This window comes from Balaenoptera physalus (genome assembly GCF_965194825.1).
Source record: "Balaenoptera physalus genome assembly, chromosome: 6".
In the NCBI taxonomy this organism is placed as follows: domain Eukaryota; kingdom Metazoa; phylum Chordata; class Mammalia; order Artiodactyla; family Balaenopteridae; genus Balaenoptera; species Balaenoptera physalus.
Window position 1 is genome coordinate 13,266,281 of NC_138885.1, and position 19,097 is coordinate 13,285,377.

Here is a 19,097-nt window from a genome sequence, read left to right on the forward strand (position 1 = left end):
CCGCCGATCAGATTTGTTGAACCAAGGGCTCCTTCCTTAGTTGAGCAAGGAGTTTCAGCATCTCTTGTTTCATCCAGCTGTGTTTTACTTTTTTTTTTAAGATTGATTGATTGATTGATTGATTGATTGCTATGTTGGGTCTTCATTTCTGTGCTAGGGCTTTCTCTAGTTGCGGCAAGTGGGGGCCACTCTTCATCGCGGTGCGTGGGCCTCTCACTATCGCGGCCTCTCTTGTTGCGGAGCACAGGCTTCAGACGCGCAGGCTCAGTAGTTGTGGCTCACGGGCCTAGCCGCTCCGCGGCATGTGGGATCTTCCCAGACCAGGGCTCGAACCCGTGTCCCCCGCATTAGCGGGCAGATTCTCAACCACTGCGCCACCAGGGAAGCCCCTGTGTTTTACTTTTTAAGGGACTTGAAGTTCCTGGGCATCGCTTCATCCCCCGCCCAGGTCACCCACGGGGTTTGCTCCTCCCCGACTGGTTTGGGTTTTTGCTTCCAGCCTCAGGGTCCCTGTTATCTCAACTGTCTGGTGATACTCCTGGTGCCCCCCACCTCGCCCTTTGGGGTCGCAGTGCTCCAGCTGGCTATTGTTTGTGCCGTGGAGAAGGGTAAGGACAGACCCTTTCTCTTCTGCCGTCAGGTAGCAATTATCTTACATCTCACTCTTGGCCACAGGGAGCCGTCCAGTAACCGCTTTCACCAGTGGAAGGGAAGGAATGCAGACATAGGATTTTCTCCTCCACAGCAGGCCACACCTCAGAATCACCGGAAGCTTCTAAGAAATGCAGATATCGACAATTCCCCGGCAGTCCAGGGGTTAGGACTCGGGGGCTTTCACTGCCATGGCCCCGGGTTCAATCCCTGGTCAGGGAACTAAGATCCCGCAAGCTGTGGGGCGCGGCCCAAAAAAAAAATTTTTTTTTAAATGCAGATTTCGGCCAGCTGTTCCCCCTCCAGCCTCCACCCCTAGATGGGCGTCCTTGGTCCAGGGTGGATCCAGGGATTCTCCATTTTACACAAGTCCCCCAAGAGAGAATGAAACAGGAATACAGAACGGAACCTGGCATCTTGTCAACTGGCACTGGGCCGAGAGGGGGCCTTGCGGCTTCCAGATGCATCCCCAGTACAGCCAGATGCCGCGAGTCCGTCTGGGTGTGGACATTCTTACAAGCACGTTACTGGTTTGGGGGGTCGGGGGAGAGGGTAGGCGGGCTCCTTTGAAGGCAGCCACTTGTCCTATAGAAGGCCCTGTCCCCCGCCCTGCAGTGTACCACGCCATCTTCCTGGAGGAGCTGACCACCTTGGAGCTGATCGAGAAGATCGCCAACCTGTACAGCATCTCCCCGCAGCACATCCATCGGGTGTACCGGCAGGGCCCCACCGGCATCCACGTGGTGGTCAGCAACGAGGTGAGCGCTGCCACCCCGCCGCCCCGAGGAGCTGGGCCCAGGGCTACGGGCGGGAGCCGCAGACCCACACCCGAAATGCGCCCTGTGGGGCTTGCGGGTGACTTTAGCCTGAAGATGGCAAACCGGGTTCTTCTGCCTACGGCCTGCTCTCAGCTGCTGGGGCTGCCCGGGGAGCCGGGAGAGAGGGGTCTGAGGCCACGACCACGGGCTCTGAATAGCTGTCGCCTCTCCATCTGGAACCCCGCCCTCGGCCAGGTGCCCTGCTCGCACGCCTGCCTTGGGGCGCTTACAGTCAGGGCTGTGAGGAGTCAGGTGCAGGTGCTCACCCAGGGCAGCGGTGGAAGGTGGGAGGGGGCAGGCCCGGGAGAGGTGACACGGGCTGGGTTGATGATGGAGAGGCCAGGGCTCTCGAGGAACAGAGGCGTCCTCTGCTGAATGGTGAAGGTGCCGCAGCCTTCCAGGGTCTGTCTCTGGCCACACAGGCCTCTGCAGGGCATAAGCGGCCCCTGACAGAGGACACAGGTACAGAGCACGGCCCCCTGGCGACTGTGCCCTCGAGTGATCAGATCCCACTGCTGGCTCCGGAGAGAGTTATCAAACGGGCTTGATGACATGTTTCAGGCGTTCCTGCCTGTTGTAGAACAAAAGCTTTTAAGCTTGTCTTATCCTGGACCCCTTCTCTTAATAATAGTAATAATAATGAATGCCAGCATTCCATCAGCGCTTACTGTGTCCCGGCGGCTGTTCTAAGTGACTCATTTAATCCTGGCAGCCTCCCTGTGAGGCAGGTGCTGTCATGAGCCCATTTCACAGATAGGAAACAGGCACAGAGAGGCTGCGTAATGGCCCCAGGGTGCACAGCTCGTAAGAGGTTGGGCTGTGGTGGGAAGGCTGGTGGTCCGGCAGCAGAGCCTGAGCGTCAAGCCCACAGACTCTTCAACCACCCCTGAAATGAGGCGTTTACACAGAACTGTGCTGATAGGAGCAGAGGTGGAACCCTGAGCCTCCAGGCCAGCCCCCAGCAGACCCTCCACCCACCCTGGGAACTCTGCAAGCCTCAGCAGAGGATGATGGAGGGAACGGTACAGGAAGGGGGGCTGGGAAAGCAGGGAAGTTGTGGGCTTCGGAGTTGGACCCATGTCCCCACCTGGACTGGCTCCTCGTAGCCGGGTGACCTTGGGCAAATCTACTTAACGACTTTGAGCCTCAGTTTCCGTGTCTGCAAAATGGGGATAATTCTATCCATCAAGCAGGCTGTAGTAAGGATAAAATACAAAACAGTGTCAGGTACCAGCAGATGCTAAATTAGCCAGGCACTTGTTTTGGGAAACAAGTGATGGAGAGATCCTTAAATTTGACAGCGTATAACATGTAAGGCTTTTAATGGTCTGTATATTTCATAAATCGTCATCATTAGGAGCAATTCTGTTGTCACTTGTCATCATAATTGCCCGAGCCCCCTACGTGGGAGTCCTCCGTTTCATGGGAGTTTCATCCTGGGGGTGGGCAAGGTGGTGTTTTCCTTCCTTTTTAAAAAAAATATTTATTTATTTATTTATTTTATTTTTTGGCCACGCCGTGTGTTAGTTGTGGCACTCGGGATCGCTGAGGCGTGCGGGATCTTTCCTTGCGGCACGCGGGCTTCTCTAGTTGTGGCATGCAGGTTTTCTCTCTCTAGTTGTGGCGTGTGGGGTTAATTGCCCTGCGGCATGTGGGATCTTAGTTCCCTGACCAGGGATCGAACCTGCGTCCCTTGCATTGGAAGGCGGATTCCTTACCACTGGACCACCAGGGAAGTCCCTTCCATCCTTTTTAATTAAAAAGTAATTCACAATTCGTATAAGTCAGGCAATATAAGCAGAAGGCAAGTGTGAAAGGCCCTTATCTTCCCCACTCTCTTTTCCTAGCGGAGTTAGAGTAGGTTTGATGTGATTCTGCCAGATAATTTTTTGTGCGTGTGTCCATTGCATGCCTGAGTGTGTGTAGGCGTGGGTTTTTAAAAACACACAACCAGGATCCATTTGAACAAAGGGCCATTGATCTGCAACTTGCTATTGTTACCAGTTCAGAATTCCTTCCACATCATTACAATCGAGTCTAAGGTGGCTGTTTTTTGGCCCCCATTTCACAGATAAAGCACATGAAGCCCAGAGTTGCTGGCCTGAGCAAGTCCTGTAGAATAGCCAGGAAGCGTAAAACGCCCTGAGCATCAGGCAGTAGTGGCGACATGGAAAACTCGTCAGTTTGCATCTCACAAATGCATTTCTGCCGTGAAGACAAAAGCCAAGAATGCTCAGAACCCTTGCAATTTCACAGGTCCCTGAAGGGGTTCCTTCCCCCAGCTTGCCCTGTGCCCCCGCCCAGAGCAGGCAGTTAAGCCAGTGAAGCAGAGAACAGAACTCAAACGCCACCTCGGCTAAGTAGGTGATTCTTATTCCCCTGAAGTCTCCTTGCCTCTTAACCCCGAATCAGTTGGAAACCTTTGGTTCTTAATTGCCCGGAGCGCTGGAGGTGGCCTGGCCAGCCGTGCAGCCGGCCCCTGGGGTGCAAGGGCACTTCATTAAACAAGGCAGTTACTGATTAAGCCCGTGTGGGCCCTGCTTCAGGTTTGGCATGCCCCAGCAGTGGGGTTGCCAAGAGTCCCCGAGGGAGCAGGCCGGCAGCATAGCGTAAATGTACTTCATGCATCATTAGGGCCTGGGGGAGGGGCAGGGGTCGACAGGTGGATGGATTTGCAGGACTTGGGGCGATCATCCAGAGGGGGGGCAGTAAAATGTGGGCTGTACTTTTCATTTGGAAAGGGGTTTTGTTCTCCCATTGGCTAGTATGTGTGTTGTGGGTATGTTTAGGTAGATGTGTACATTTTTCATATTGTTTAAAGGTGTATTGTGAAATACAGCATACATATTTAGAATAGAGGAAGCTCATTTGTAGAGTTTAAAGAATAACTAAAGCACTCGGTACATGCACTCGGGTTAGTGCGGTGTTTGTTAGAACCCCCTTTGTAGGCTAATTTCATATTCCCTTCCAGTGCCGGTTTGAATTTTATATTGATCATTCCCTGGTTCTTCCTCAATACATTCTTTAATTTCGCCTGTTTTGAAACTTCCTAGAAGTGGGATAGGAGTGCCTTCTTCAGGGACTTACGGTTTGTGATTCATGCATGTTGAGGGGCACCGGAGGTCGCCAGCTCTGTCGAGCAGCTGGGTGTGATTAGGTCCTAGTTTGTTCCTGCTGCTTCTACTGTTGGGTGACGTGAGGGCTGTTTTCTAGTTTTCACTCATGGAGACAGCGCTACTCTCAGCATCCTTAGGTGTGTTTTGTGTGTGTACGTGCAGGAGCTTACCTAGGGCACCTGCCTGCAGGAGAGATGTGTGTGGTCATCTGTGCTGCATCCTGTGAACAGTTGTAGAAAGCAGTCATTTGGATGGACGCCCCCCCCCCAGAAGAGGATGCCCATTCCCATTGCTCTGCATCCTGGTTATATATATAACAGCCTCCTTTTACAGACAGCGCCTGGAGACAGGAAGTTGCCTTATCTAAGGTCACCGGGCTGTTAATCAAAACGAGAGCTCCAGAGAGGGGGCTGGTGAGTAATCGTAAGGTTCCTGCCGCATTTGTAGACGCAGGGAGTGGACTTCTGTTTATAGTTGGTCCTTAAAGGACTCTGATATGCAGAGCCTACTAATCACCGACTGTTTCTTTAAAGCATTTTTTTCTTAATTGAAAGATGGTTGATTTACAATGTCGTGTTAGTTTCAGGTGTACAGCAGAGTGATTCAGTATATATGTATATACATATATGTAGTCTTTTTTTAGATTCGTTTTCCTCATAGGTTGTTACAAGATATTGAATATAGTTCCCTGTGTAAAGCACTTTAGTTTTTTTATCTGGTGCTGTTTTATACACACCCGCTCCTGTAACGTGTCCTTATAGGGATTGGAAAACCCAGTCACTAGGAAAAAGCAAAACGAAAGCAAATCGGGAACAATTTAAGTCTTGTATTAAACGTTTACATCTTAATTCCCTTCCAGGCTTCTTTCCATCCTTTACATTCAGTTTCTTGTTACTCGAAACTGTAATTGCTTTGTCCATCTACGCTGTATCACGTTCTCTCCATGAGAGCTAAGCGTGAGCGTCTTCCTGCACTTGCGTAAACGCGGCGCCTGTCATTTCTGATGCTGCAGGCAGCTGGCTTCCGTGTCACTGAGGCTTTTCAGTCTCTGAACTCGTTGTTGAAGGGACATGGTCTCTCTTTTGCCTTTCAGATGGTGCAGAATTTCCAAGATGAATCCTGTTTCATCCTCAGTACCTTAAAAGGTAAAGCCCCCTCCTCCCCGCCTTTTCTTGTTTAATTAAAGGGTGTTGGCTGCGCTCCCCCCGGGTTAACGGAGTAGCGGGGAGAGCAGGCTGGAGAGGGGGGCCTGCATGGGGTGGGCCCTCGAGAGAGTGTTACCTGGGAACATCCTCTGGGAGAAAGAAACACACGCTTCCCGGGAAGCCTAGCCTCGGAAACGTGAGAAGTGGTGCGGTTGGCGCCAAGGTCACTTCGAAAGGGAAATCCTGGCCAGACAGTATGTGCTTCACGAACCCAGTGCCAACGAGAAGTACTGTAAGTCCTCTACGTATGAACCTTCAAGTTGCGAACTTTCAAAGATGCGAGCGTGTGTCCACGTGTCCAGTCACATAAGTTAGTTCACGTGTCTGGCGTACATTGTCACGTGTGTGCATCCTCTACAAGTGGTTGTGCTTTTGTGTACTTCACTGTACAGCACCGTATAGAGTACAGTAGTACAGTGTCTTTATTTTGAGCCCAGGATGTCCGGAAGCAAGCGTAGAAACAGTAGAAAGCGTAGAAATAGCTGATTGTGTTAGTTCGGTACCTAGGCTAACTTTGTTGGATGGACGAACAAATTGGACTTAACGAACGCGCTCTCGGAATGGAACTCGTTCGTGTGTAGGGGACTTACAGTAAGACGCATTTGAATGTTTCTAAAGTGTGGGTCTCTGGGAAGAGCGGGCATGGAATACAGCAGCTGAGTCTGCAGGCCGTGTGGATCGGGGACCCGGGGCTGGGTGGGACCAGGGGGACACGGAGGGCCCACCTGAGGAAGGGGTCTGAGAAGGAACTCACATGCCAGGAAAAGTGGGAGACCAGCTGTGACCCCCTGTAGGTCTGGGGCAGGTGAGTGTGTAGAGTTAGGCGGGAATGAAAGCCCCCTGACCGGGCCATAGACCCTGGACCGTGGCCCTGGACCCTCCCCCCTATTCTCTGGATCTAGCCACCGACTGCCTTCAGAGGCCTGGGGCCCACCACGCCCAAAGCCTCCTTGGACATGGGCCCTTCAGTCCTTGGGCCTCAGGCTGTGCTGGAAAAAGTCCGCTGTCAAAAAGAAACTCAACAAGGCAGCCGTGAAGGTGTGCGTTGAGATCTCTGCTTTTGTCAGCTTGCTTTTTTCTGCACAGTCTTATTTGGGTGGCCTCTGCCAGTGCCCACGGCAGGGCGTCTGCTGGCACCCTAATCCCACGGCCCCCGGATGCCACAGCGCCCTGCCTTTCTTCCTGTAGAACCCCATGTTTGTCTCTTGCAGCCGAGAGCAATGACGGCTACCACGTCATCCTGAAATGTGGCCTCTGAGCAGAAGAGCAGGCAGCCGCCTCCTACCCTCAGCCCCGCGGACCCCCTTGGATGTAGAAATCGCACCCTCGGAAGCTGCGGCGAGGAGGGGCCTGGCCCAGCCCGTGAAAGCCACAGACCAACCCCCAGCGGAGACCCTTGGAGGCCATGTCTCTGGCGGGCAGAAAGCCTGACCCTCCTCCTAGCCCCAGCTTCGGAGCGGTTCCTTGTTCTCCTTCCCAGCCCTGCCGTTCTGAAGAGGCCGACGGTGGGGCGTCTCCTCTGATGCTCCCCTAGTTGGAGGCTAGCTCACCGGGCATCTGGGTGCCACCTGTACTGGCCCCTGCCTTCGCCCTCTTCTCTGGTAACTGGCTCGGCGATGGGGCTGCTGACGACGTGGGGGTGCTTTGCGACTGTTCTCCTGTCTTCGTGTCGGCTTCCCGTCTCAGGGACCCTGGTGAGCGTCCGTCTTTGCTGTTACTGGGTGGATTGATGGGAGTTGGGTTTCTTCTGTGCCCTCTGCTTCTTTCACGTTTACCTTGACTCTGAGGGTCTGCTGCTGCTCAGAGCCCGGAGGTGGGCTCGCATCTCTTCATTGCCGGGGTAGACACACCACGGGGCCACACAGACCTAGTTCTAAGGCCCTTGGGAGGGACGGGGGGAGGCTAGAAAGACTAATTTTAGGCACATTCTCATGAATATAAAAGGGAAGAGAACCAAATGATTCCTCTTGAGCTGCTTCAGTATAATTTTATTTCCTAAGTAATCATGGGTAGAGGAGGACTAGGAAATGAGCATTCCATCGTAGGATCACATGACCTTGACTATCCCAACACCAGGCCCTCTTGGATGGACTCACCAAATCCCATTTAGAGAAAACCTCCAAACTTGCCAAGCTCCCTGGAGACATTGTATCTTCTGGGAGGGCTCCCCTTTAAATGTTTCTCTTTTTTCATTTGTAGAGGGTGTGTTTGGGGCATTTCACCTGCACTGGAATGGTTGGATCACCTCTCTTAGTGGCCTAACTTAGGGGAAATTTGAATATCAGTAACCAGTAGACTCAGGAATTAGTCTTTGTCTCTGTTTCCTGGGACCCACTGATTTGTACTGGCCCCAGGCTTCAACTCTTTGCTCATGTAAGTTCAACTTACAAAGCATGGTGAGCGCTGTGACCAACTGAGTAGGACTTGACAGCTTTTAAAGTGGAGCTTTGGGGGAATATAGAGATGATCAGAATGGGTAGACCTTGTTTTACAGATGGAGAAACCAAAGCCCAGAGGGGCAGAGCCACCTGCCTGATATCGCATAGTGATAGGGTAATGGCATAAATTTGTCATCTAAACCAAGACACTTCTGCGAGTGAAAGGGGCTCTAGCAATAAGTACGTTGGGCCAACAGGTGTGGTGTCCTGCGGTGTAAGGACAAGCTTCTGATTCCCTCTCCTTTTGGGGGGTGGGGGGAGGAGGAGCACATAACAGCTTTATTGAGATATGATTCACATACTGTACAATTGATGCGTTTATAGTGTACGGTTCTATGATTTTTTAGTCAATTCACAGAAACACCACATCAGTTTTAGAACATTTTCATCATCCCTAAAAGAAACCCTGTACCCTTGGCAAGTACTCTCCTATTTTCCTTACAATTTCTCTAGTCCTAGGCAACCACAAATCTTCTTTCTGTATAGGTTGACCTATTCTGGACATTTCACGTATGTGGAATCATACAATATGTGGTCTTTTGTGACTAGCTTTTTTTTCACTTAACGTAGTGTTTTCTAGGGTCATCCATATTGAACACACATCAGTACTGCCGTCCTTTTTATAGCTTAATAATATTTCATTCTATGGCCATACCACATTTGTTTATCCATCCATCATTTGATGGATATTTGAGTTGTTTCTACCTTGGGGCTATTATGAATAATGCTGCTATGAACATATTTGTACACGGTTTGGTGTACACCTATGTTTTCTTTTAGGAATATACATATGAGTGGAATTGCTGGGTCATATAGTAACTCTATGTTTAATAACTTTTTGAGGAACTGCCAGACTGTTCTCCAAAGCAGCTGCGTCATTTTACATTCCCGTCAGCAGTGTACGAGGCTTCCAGTTTCTCTACATACTGATCAACACTTGATACTATCTGTCATTTTGATTATAGCGATTATAGCATCCCAGTGGGTGTGACGTGGTGTCTCATCGTGGTTTCGATTTGCATCTCCCTGATGGCTAATGATGTTGAGCATTTCTTCATGTGCTTACTGGCCATTCGTACATCTTCTTTGGAGAAATGTCTGTTCACCTCTTTTGCCTATTTTCAGTTGGCTTATTTGTCTTTTTATTATTATGAGTTTTATGAGTTCTTTGTATATTCTAGATGCAGGTCCTTTGTCAGATATATGAGGTATCAAAATGTTCTCCACTTCTGTGGGTTGCCTTCACTTTCTTATCATGACCTCTGAAGGGCAAAAGTTTTTAATTTTGATGATGTCTAAGGCACCTATTTTTTCTCTTGTTGCTTATACTTTCGGTGTCCTATATAAGAAACTATCGCCTAACCCAGGGTCAAGAAGATTTATGCTTATGTTTTCTTCTAAGAATTTTGATAGTTTTAGCTCTCCAATAGTCTTTGATTAATTTTGAGTTAATTTTTATATATGGTGTGAGGTAGGGGTCCAACTTCATTCTTTTGCATGTAGATATCCAGCTGTCCCAGCACCAGTTGTTGAAAAGACTATTGGAATCCCCATAGAATTGCCTTCATACCGTTGCTAACAGCTCCTGATTCTTACTGGATCTTTTTTTTTGTGACATGGGGCTGTCATTAGGAAGCTCACCTTTTTTTTTTTTTTTTTTTTTTAAACTCAGCCCACGTTTGGCTCCTCCATTTTTATACCTGGCTTTCTATTCTCTTCTTGCTGTCTCCCCCTTTCCCTGTCTCAACAGTACTGGATCACATCACTCTCTGATGTTCTGCAACCTTTCTGGGTGCGTAGCTCCACATGTCAGTTCTAGGGGATCAAGACCAGTCATTTCCTTTTTTGAGGAGACAGAGTCGCACAGAAGTGGAATAACTTGCTCAAGGTCCCCCAGATCCAGGACTAGACTGTTGATCTTGTGACTGCCGGCCTTTCAAGGTGTCTGCCATTCACTAGACCCCAGGGATGCCACTACCCAGACCCAAGTGATGGCAGGCTAAAATCTTAATTCTAAAAATGTGGTAGGCTACTATTTTTATTTCTTCATTCCAGATGAGGGTCTAATCAGGATCTGGTACCTTAAGTTTGCTGTAGGTAGAGTCTTCTGTTCTCTGGAATGCACACTGCGTCTGCTCTGCTTATCTTCTCCTAGTGGTTATAGCTCAGTTTTGTAGCTTACAGAGAAGTAGAAAATAATAAATACAAAAAAAGAATACACATAGTCATTTGGTACCAAAATGTTTCCGCCGCCCAAATCAGCAGCTCGTCCCTTCCACAGGGGTCAGCTTAGCTAGCTGTAGGTTTTTGGGTTTTGTTTCTGTTTTGTTCATTTTATTAAAGTACAGAAAAGCTGTAGCCCTTCCCTCTCTTGTCCACTGTCTTTCTTGTGAGCTCCGAGTCCAGAGTCTGGGCCTGCTGGACAGGCAGCCCCTCCCAGAACTGTCCCCTCTGCCCCCACGTATTCTAGGCTGTGGCTTCTCGGCAGCAACACGTTTTAAAAGGGATCCGCAGAGGGACAAAAGACAAACCGTGCGCTTGGGCCACTGTCTCGGGTCACCTGAAGCTGAGTGCTTTATTCTCAGGCCATCACATTTCTTTGCTGGGCAGGTGTCTGTTTGCAAGGCTGTGATGAACCTTCTCCTGGTTACCGAGTTGCACCTTTATAATAAAGACATGGGCTTTTGAATGGGGGAAGGGCTGATGGGCCTTTGGAAAGAGCAGGATGGGGGAGGGAGGTCGAAATCTTGGTTTGGGGTCCTAAGCGAAGGTCAGATGTTGCCCTGGTGACCTTCTGCCCGAGGGCCTCTTGGGAAGAGCTGTGAGCCTAGAGGGGCCTTTCCTGGGAGCACAGTGGAGCTGCCTGAACAGTGTGTCACCAGTTTCCAAGTCCAGAGTGGCGTCAGGGGCTGGCTGAGTAAGTTAAGGTCTGAAAATCATTAACGAGTTGACGAGAATGGAAAAGCCTCTTTTGCTGCCGTCAGTGGGGCAAAAGAAGGCAGCCCCCAGGCTCTCAGAGAAGATGGAAAAGCAGGTGACCAAGAGCCAGGGGTCCTGGGTCACCAGACCCTCACTTGGCTTCTGCCTCTCTGGGTCTCGCCTCCTCTCTGGGAGGCCTCTGGGGTCGTGGCTGACTCAGTCCTCGGTGAGTCTGAGGGGCAGCAAGGCTTTCGTCTTTCCCACCATCAGAGTCTCACTGTGGGCAGGTGGCGTGCGTGTGTGTGAGTGGCCGCCAGCTGTCGCCTGCAGCCTGAGGCTGGACTGCATTGGCTGGCTATGTGTCTACATTATAGATGCGTGTGTGCGTGCGTGCGTGCACGTGTGTGTTCATGGATGCGCGTGCACCCCTTTCCCTACCCCTGTACCTGCCATGAGCGCAGCCCTGAGCGTCCTCAGCTTACCTAGATGCGGTGATTAGAGCTGCTCTTTGGATCTTATGTGACGCTCCTGGTTCAGACTCTGTGGACGAAGCTGGTTAGGGCACAGTTGCCCTAATCGAGGGGAAATGCCCACCCTAAGTCCCGCTCATCCGGGGAGGGAAGCAGTGCTGGCAGCTGACATCTGACCAGGACCCCAAAAGCAAGGCCCGTGGAGTTGGTCTTCCTGGAAGCTGCCTCAGGTACCCCGTGTCCCCTCGGGCTGTGTATCCTGTGTGTGACATCATCAGTCAGGCTGGCCAATAGGAAATGTTTGTACACCCTCTCTGGTCACCTCCCAGCCCTCTCCCCTCTGTCCTGTGGGGGACAGGGCAGTGAGGTGCTGGGCAGCCGCGCCCCCCGTCCCCCGGCCTCCTTCCCAGCGGCATCCTGAGAGCTCCTTGCAGCCTCTGCCCAGCTCTCCAGAGCTCCCTGCAAAGGCTTCTCCTGGGCTTTCTCCGTCCTGCTCCCCTGGGGAACGGCTAAGTTCTGAGGGGCGGTCCCCCCTTGTCATGTAGGGGCCCTTCTAGTGGCAGTGTCCCCAAGAAGTAGCTCTGAGAGGTGGCTTTCCTGTTCTGTGCAGGGCGGCTGGTGGGGTGAGGTGGGGAGGGGCGGGCACTGCTTAGTCTGGGGCTGAGCCGCCCTGCCTTCCAGGCCGCCAAAGCAGCCCCCTCCGAAGAGGGAATGTGTGAGCCTGTCCTGTGCCCTTCATCCTGGGGAGCCCTGAGGGTGGCCTACAGGGAGCTAGCAGGGACCAGGGAAGCCTTTTATCACGGAAGGTTCGCAATCCTTTCTCAAAGGCAGAAGAGTAGAATTAACCCTGGTACCCGGCACCCAGCCTCTGCAGTGGTCACCCTACAGCCACTCATCAGGAGCTGAATGCAGCTCCCTGCTGGCTTTCGTGGTCTCTCTGACGACAGTGAACCCTGAACCCAATGAAGTGAAAGGGCATCCTGTACCCCTCCCCTATTCCATTCCCATTAGTATACCTGTATTACCAAAAAATGTACTCAGTGATTCTATTTTGAACTTCATCATCAAACACGTTATGGAAACTTGTTTTCTCTTATACTGACATAATATCGATTTGCCTCCTCTTAGCCTTTAAAGCCCAAAATAGGTCCCGTCCAGCCCTTTGCAGAAAAACTGCCCACTGCTGAGTTAGACCTCTGTTACTCTTCCCCCTGGATTATGTTGAAGAAAATCCTAGAAAATAAGGACTTTTAAAAATAGGAAAAAAGTATTTCGTTTGGAGCTTTGAAGCAGGAGAGCCATTCAGCTGAGCAGTCTTTGAACCCCTGCTGCCTGTTGGGCGTGCGGCCCCCGCCCCCCCGCCGGCTCTGCCCCAGCCGCTCAGGAACCAGAGCCCTTTGCTCTTGCCCCTTCCCTCCTGCTGTCCAGTTCCTGGAGACCTGCTGGACCCTTGGATCCCCAGGGCACGGTGCTGGGGGTTGGTGTCCCGAGGGCCAGGTGTGGGGAGGGACCTGTACTGGCCCCGAGCCACGGTGGGTGGCGGCCTCCTGACTTACGTCACTGGGACTTTCCTGTCCTGGGAGGTGCAGCCTGACCTTCACCTCCATGGTGCCTTGAGGACCTCGCAGCTCCTCGGGGTCCCACACATCCCTCCGCACGTGTCTGCTGCTCTTCCTCTGATGAGGGACCCGCTTGTGGCAGCCTCAGCTTGCTGGTGGAGAGGGTTCCCTGGGCCCGATTCCCAGTTCTGCCCCCGGAGAAGCCAGCCCCCAGGCAGCCTCACGGGGTGAATCCCTCATGCTGAGGTCCAGCCGGGATGGGGCCACCTCCCTGTGGCTTGGCCATCCTTTCTGGGCCCCCTGGCTCCTTCGCTCCCTGTGCAGATGGCCGGAGCCTGCGGCCGGTCTCTGTTAATACCAACTGCAGATGCTGGCTGGCCTCGCCTGGGTCACACATTGTGCTCTGTGCTTTGCCGTTGTCTCATTTGAGCCTCCCCACGAAGCTCTGAGGCCCCTGAAGCCTGGTTTCCAGGTGAGGAAATCAAGACTGAGAAATCAGACAGGGGCCCAGGGTCCTACGACTACTGGTGGGCTGAGCCGGGGTCTGGATCCCACATCCCGACATGCACGCTCTCGCCCCAGACACGCAGGTGGAGCCCTTTCGTCCTTAGCACTCACTTCTGTGCTGACATCATCCCTGGGCTCCACGCCCTGGGTGGGGACAGCAGAGAAGGGCATTGTTTTGTGTGCCTCCCACCAGCCCTCCCCTTGCTGGGCAAAATCTTGCTTCCTGTGTTCGCCAATGTTCCTGTATTGAAAGTGATTTCTTTCTTAAAATGCCACTTCCTCACCTTTCTCCAGATTGGGTGACTCTTCTCTAAAGGTGGTGGGTGTCTTGATTGGGGTGGTGTGGCCCTGGGATGGGTCAGGTGGGTGTGACGGCAGCGGGATGGGTCATGGCGTGGGTGGGGGGAGTGGGCATTGAAGCAGAAGTTGTCACACTGCCACGTTTTGTACCGGAAATAAAGCATATTTTGCACTTGTTACTGTACCATTGTGCAGACGAGAGATCTGTTTGGGGTTCTGTGCTTGGGTCAGAAAGCAAATAAAACTCATTTGTAAGAAACCTCTGTGACTCAGACCTCTGGCCTTTTAATTGTTTTTTCATTTGTATTGATAAAATGCATATAACAGGAAATTTACCATCTTCAGCATTTTCAAGTGTAGGATCCAGCGACATCAAGTACATTCACGCTGTTGTGCAACCATCACTACCGTCCATCTCCAGAAACTTTCCGTCTTCCCCAACTGAAACCCTGTCCCGTTAAACAGCAGCTCCTGCTCCCCCGTCCCCCTCCCCCAGCCCTGGCACCCACCCTTCTGCTTTCTGTCTCTATGAATGTGACTCCTCTGGGGACCTCATGTAAGTGGAATCTTGCAGTCTTTGTCCTCTTGTGACTGGCTGATTTCAATCAGCATAATGTCCTCAAGGGTCGTCCACGTTGTACCCTGTGTCAGAATTTCCTTCCTTTTTTTCCCCGCCGTGCCACGAGGCTTGTGGGATCCCCAACCAGGGATTGAACCCGCGCCCTCAGCAGTGAAAGCGCCGAGTCCTAACTCCTGGACCGCCAGGGAATTCCCAAGAATTTCCTTCTTTAAGGCTGAATAATATTCCACTGTCTGTACACACCACATGCTGTGTATGCATCCATCTATCCGTGGACACTTGGGTTGCTTCCACCTCTGGGCTGTTGTGCCTAATGCAGCCGTGACCGTCGGTGTGCAAATATCTGTTGGGGTCTCTGCCTTCACTTCTGGATACACACCCACCCGGAGGTGGAATTGCTGGATCTTATGGTCCATTCCCACCGGTGGTGCACAAGGGCTCGGATTTCTCCACATACTTACCAACACTCACTTTCTCTCTCTTTTTCTTTCTTTCTTTTCTTTTTTGGATAGTACCATCCTCATAGGAGGCCTGGGGTCTTTGAAGCTTGATCAGTGGGTGGGCTGTTTTGAGCCCTGCTGGGGGCACATCTGCAGTGGCCACCACCCCAGACCCTTGTCACCGCCTAGCCCAAGGCCAACATGTGACCTTGCACAGCCTAGCACAAGGCTGGGCAGGACCAGGCTCCCAGGGACGGGAGGGAGCAGCTGGGGTGAGGGTTCCAGGGTGGAGGGGGGACAGCTTGATGTTTTCCAAGATCCAAAGGAGAGTGACGCCATGGGGGGCTTGGAGTAAACAGATGGAGATCGGGGATCAGGTCAGATAAAGCCGTGATTCTTTGGGTTTACGATCTTACCCAGTACACGCTCACATACGAACAAGAGTCTCACAAAACAATACTCGAACGATTGCATTTCACCTTTTCTTTAGAAATGCGGGTCCTGACCTGCCAAGTTGACTTCCCAGCCCACGGGTGGGCTGTGCCCTGCATTTTGACAAGGCTCACACAGGGTCTCAGCGGGCGGGGAGGGGAGTTCTGGTTTGTTTTCTAAGCACAGTGGGACACAACCATGGAGGCCCTTAAACTAAGAAGGGATGGATGGGATTGGGTTCAAAAACTCAAGAGTTGGGGACTTTCCTGGTGGTGCAGTGGTTAGGAGTCTGCCTGCCAGTGCAGGGGACACGGGTTCCCTGGTCTGGGAAGATCCCACATGCCGTGGAGCACCTAAGCCCGTGTGCCACAACTACTGAGCCTGTGTTCTAGAGCCCGTGAACCACAACTACTGAAGCCCGCACACCTGGAGCCCATGCTCCGCAACAAGAGAAGCCACCGCAATGAGAAGACCGCGCACCGCCACGAAGAACTCGGGAGCTCGTCAAGGCCTCAGAGCCATTGGGGACTGGAGCCTGGGGGTTACCCAGCATCACCCTATCTTTCTTTCTGGCTTTGGCTGCGGGCTGTCCAGATGACTGTGTGGCCTCTGCCCCAGCAGGGAACTCAGACGTGAGCAGCAGGGCAGTACAAGCCTGATGGTGTGTCCCCAGCAGTGCTCTTGGCTTACCCTGGGCAGGCGCTCCAGCGGCTGGAACCTAGAGCCACCCGGCCCAGCAGTAACTGCTTCTGCCCATCAATCTGCGAGAAAGCCAGCCAGGCCCAGGTAGGCGAGCCCCCCCGGGCACATCCCAGATGGGCAGGAGCGGGGCCACACTGCAAGATGCTCCATTTCCAGCAGATGTTCCCTTAGCCACGATGCGGGCATGAGGCTTTGGGCATGACTTGTATGTGATGCCCCATTTTCAGGCAGCAGGACGGGGTGCTGTGGTCCTCAAACTGGATAGGATACTATGGTCCTCAAATTGCATCAGAGTCACCTGGAGATCTTGTTCAACTGACTCCTCACGCCCAGGGTTTCTGACTCTGGAGATCTGAGCTACAGCCTAAGATTTTGTATTTCTAAAAATTTCCCAGGTGGAACTTCCCTGGCCATCCAGTGGGTAAGACTCCATGCTTCCACTGCAGGAAGCGCGGGTTCGATCCCTGGTCGGGGAACTAAGATCCCACATGCCGCACAGTGAGGCCAAAAAATAAACAAATAAATTAAAAGTTCCCAGGCAACGCTGCTGGTCCGGGGACCACACTTTGAGAACCCCTGAAGCAGTGGGTAACTGCCTTGGTTCCAAGTCAGCTTTTAGCTTTGTCACCTGGGCGAGGTGACAACTTTTCCGTGCCTTGCTTTCCTCATCCATGAAAGGGGACTAATGATGCCTGTTTCCTAGGATTGTTCTAGGGATTAAATGGGTTTAAGTTATGTAAAGAGTTTGGAATGGCCCTGGCGGGGAGTGGTAACTTTGTAGCCCCTGCTGAGAACCAGTGTCCTAAGCTTGAGATTCCCCGGGAAGGAGGAGGGCTCGTAAGGCACAGGGCTGGGTCCCACTCGCTGTCTCCCATTCAGCGAGGCGGAGGTGGCGGGGGACGACTGAGGATTTGCATTTCTCCCTGGTTCCCGGTGGGTGCTGTTTGCTGGTGGGGGGACCACCCTTTGAAAACCACTGCCCTGGAGGACCGCGCCCTCTTGAAGAAGCATCCAAATCACCCAAGATGCAGACCTGGGTGGGAGCTAAGAGGGGGGTGGTGGCGGAGGGGTGGGCGTGGCTGGAGAATGTTAGGTCAGCGGACGCAAAGGTCACCAGAACCTGAGGAGTGCGGTCACCGCTCTGGGATCATCCATCCTCACTCTGGGGGAAGCTGATTTGGGTTGCGAAACCGGTTTCTGCCCCCACCCCCCCACCCCCGGCGAGGCAGGAGGCCTCCTGGCTGCAGGTGAGGAGGCTGCCGGCTCTCCACTCCCCTGTTTACTCTGGACCAGGCGTGGCAGCCACACTGAGCCCTTCTCCTGAGCTCTGGGCTGCAGCAGCTCCCACGTCACTGACTGTGGTTGTCCCCATGGAAGACCAGAGAAAGTCACCAGCTGGGGACGGGGGCACACTCTCTGGGCCTCTGCCCTGTGGGCTGGAGAGTCCACCAGGAGGGTGTCGGAGAGGATGGGCCCTCAGGGGCTGACTCACAGGGACCAAACCCCCAGGAGCCTGAGGGAATCTGCTCCACGCCAGCAAAGCAGAGCCCCTAAAGGAGAGCTGTTCTCCCAGCTGAGTGCAGGAACCGGCAGAAGTGCTTCTCCCTCTGCATCCTGCCCTGGCCAGAGCAGCGCACAGGGCCCAAACCGTCCATGTGTTCTGCCCTCACCTGGTCCGTGAGCTGGGAAGAGCAGGTGCTGGGGTTTCTGTGCTGTAGGCAGAGGCAACAAGGCTTAGCTTGGAGAGGGTTCTTGGCTCCGTCAGGGGGAACCAGCCCCTCAGGCGCAGAGCCAGGACTGGACAGCCCCCAGCCCAAGCCCCCAGATGAACACGCTTTCCAGAGAAGGCCATGCCCCATGGCTGCCCAGGGCTCTCTGGGGAAGGGAGCCTGGCGGCTGGGAGCTCAGCTGGGTTGCATATTAACCTGCCTTGATTGGGCGGATCAATATTTAAACTCAATTACAAGGGAAAGGGGTTATCTGGAGAGAGTTTTTCGGGCAGGAGTGGCTATTGTAATATCTGATCATCTGAGAGGCTGACATGGAACGGGGGTGGGGGAGGGGGGAGGGGCTGGACCCCAAACACGTCCAGAGGGGAGAAAGGTGGATGGAGGGACATTGTTCCTCCCTCCCTCCCTCCCTCCCTCCTTCCCGTCCCTCTGTGGACCCAGATCTCCTGGTACCCACAAGATACTGAGCTTGCCAGCCCTGCTCTTCCTCTGAGCTCCTGTGGGCTCCTGGGCATAGGCTGAACTGTCCGTGTGTCTGTCTGCCTCCCTCACTGGGAAGAGCTCCTAGAGGACAGAGGGTGGTCTGCCTGATCACTGCCACTCTGGGGTCCAGCCCAGGGACTGGCAGGGAGAAGCCTCTCCAGGAACGTTCGTTGAATGACTAAACGAGAGCAATATGGTGGTGGGCGAGTGAAGGAGCGGGAGCTGGAGGCCCCAGGGAACGAGTGCCTGGATGGGGCAGGGGACCAGCTGGCGTGCCGTGGCAGGACTTCACATGAGTGTATTCGCTCACAGCACAGGGAATGGGGCTATGGTAGTAGGGGATGGGGAACGGGACAGTTTGGATGGGAGAGTAGGGAATTGGGAAAAGGACCAAGCACGGGGCAAAGGAACACTGGGTGGGTCGGCATGGAAAGAGCCCTGAGTCAGGTACCCACCATGGGCCGAGGGTCTTACAGACCTTTGAATGAGCCAGGATACACGACCAGGGAGCGTTTTTTTGTTTTTTGTTTTTTTTAAAAACTCTCCTTCTCTGCCTAAAAGCAGAGCTTTCTGAAAGAATTCAGCTGCCAAATCCCCTCCCCGGGGGTTTTATAACCAGGGAAGATTGACTCCTATCACCAGAGAGGAAAAGTCAAGACGTCTTCACTTGGATAAGACATCACCTAACAAACATTGTCACAAAATGATCATCCCTCTTTCTGTTCTCCTAAGGGCCCACTTGTCATT

At 52.8% G+C, this 19,097-nt stretch overlaps 1 protein-coding gene across 2 annotated transcripts in view; it reads left to right on the plus strand.

Moving 5' to 3' along the window:
• The window catches only part of TFCP2L1 (transcription factor CP2 like 1), a 62,328-nt gene extending 51,734 nt beyond the window's left edge, over nt 1-10,594 (plus strand). For both annotated transcript variants that reach the window (XM_082465910.1, XM_082465911.1), the window contains 3 exons: nt 1,267-1,409; nt 5,679-5,730; nt 7,002-10,594. In XM_082465910.1, the coding sequence (XP_082322036.1) occupies nt 1,267-1,409; nt 5,679-5,730; nt 7,002-7,048 (242 nt within the window). In that variant the 3' untranslated portion in view covers nt 7,049-10,594. The remainder of the gene's footprint in view (nt 1-1,266; nt 1,410-5,678; nt 5,731-7,001) is intronic.
• The last annotated feature ends 8,503 nt before the right edge of the window (nt 10,595-19,097 follow it).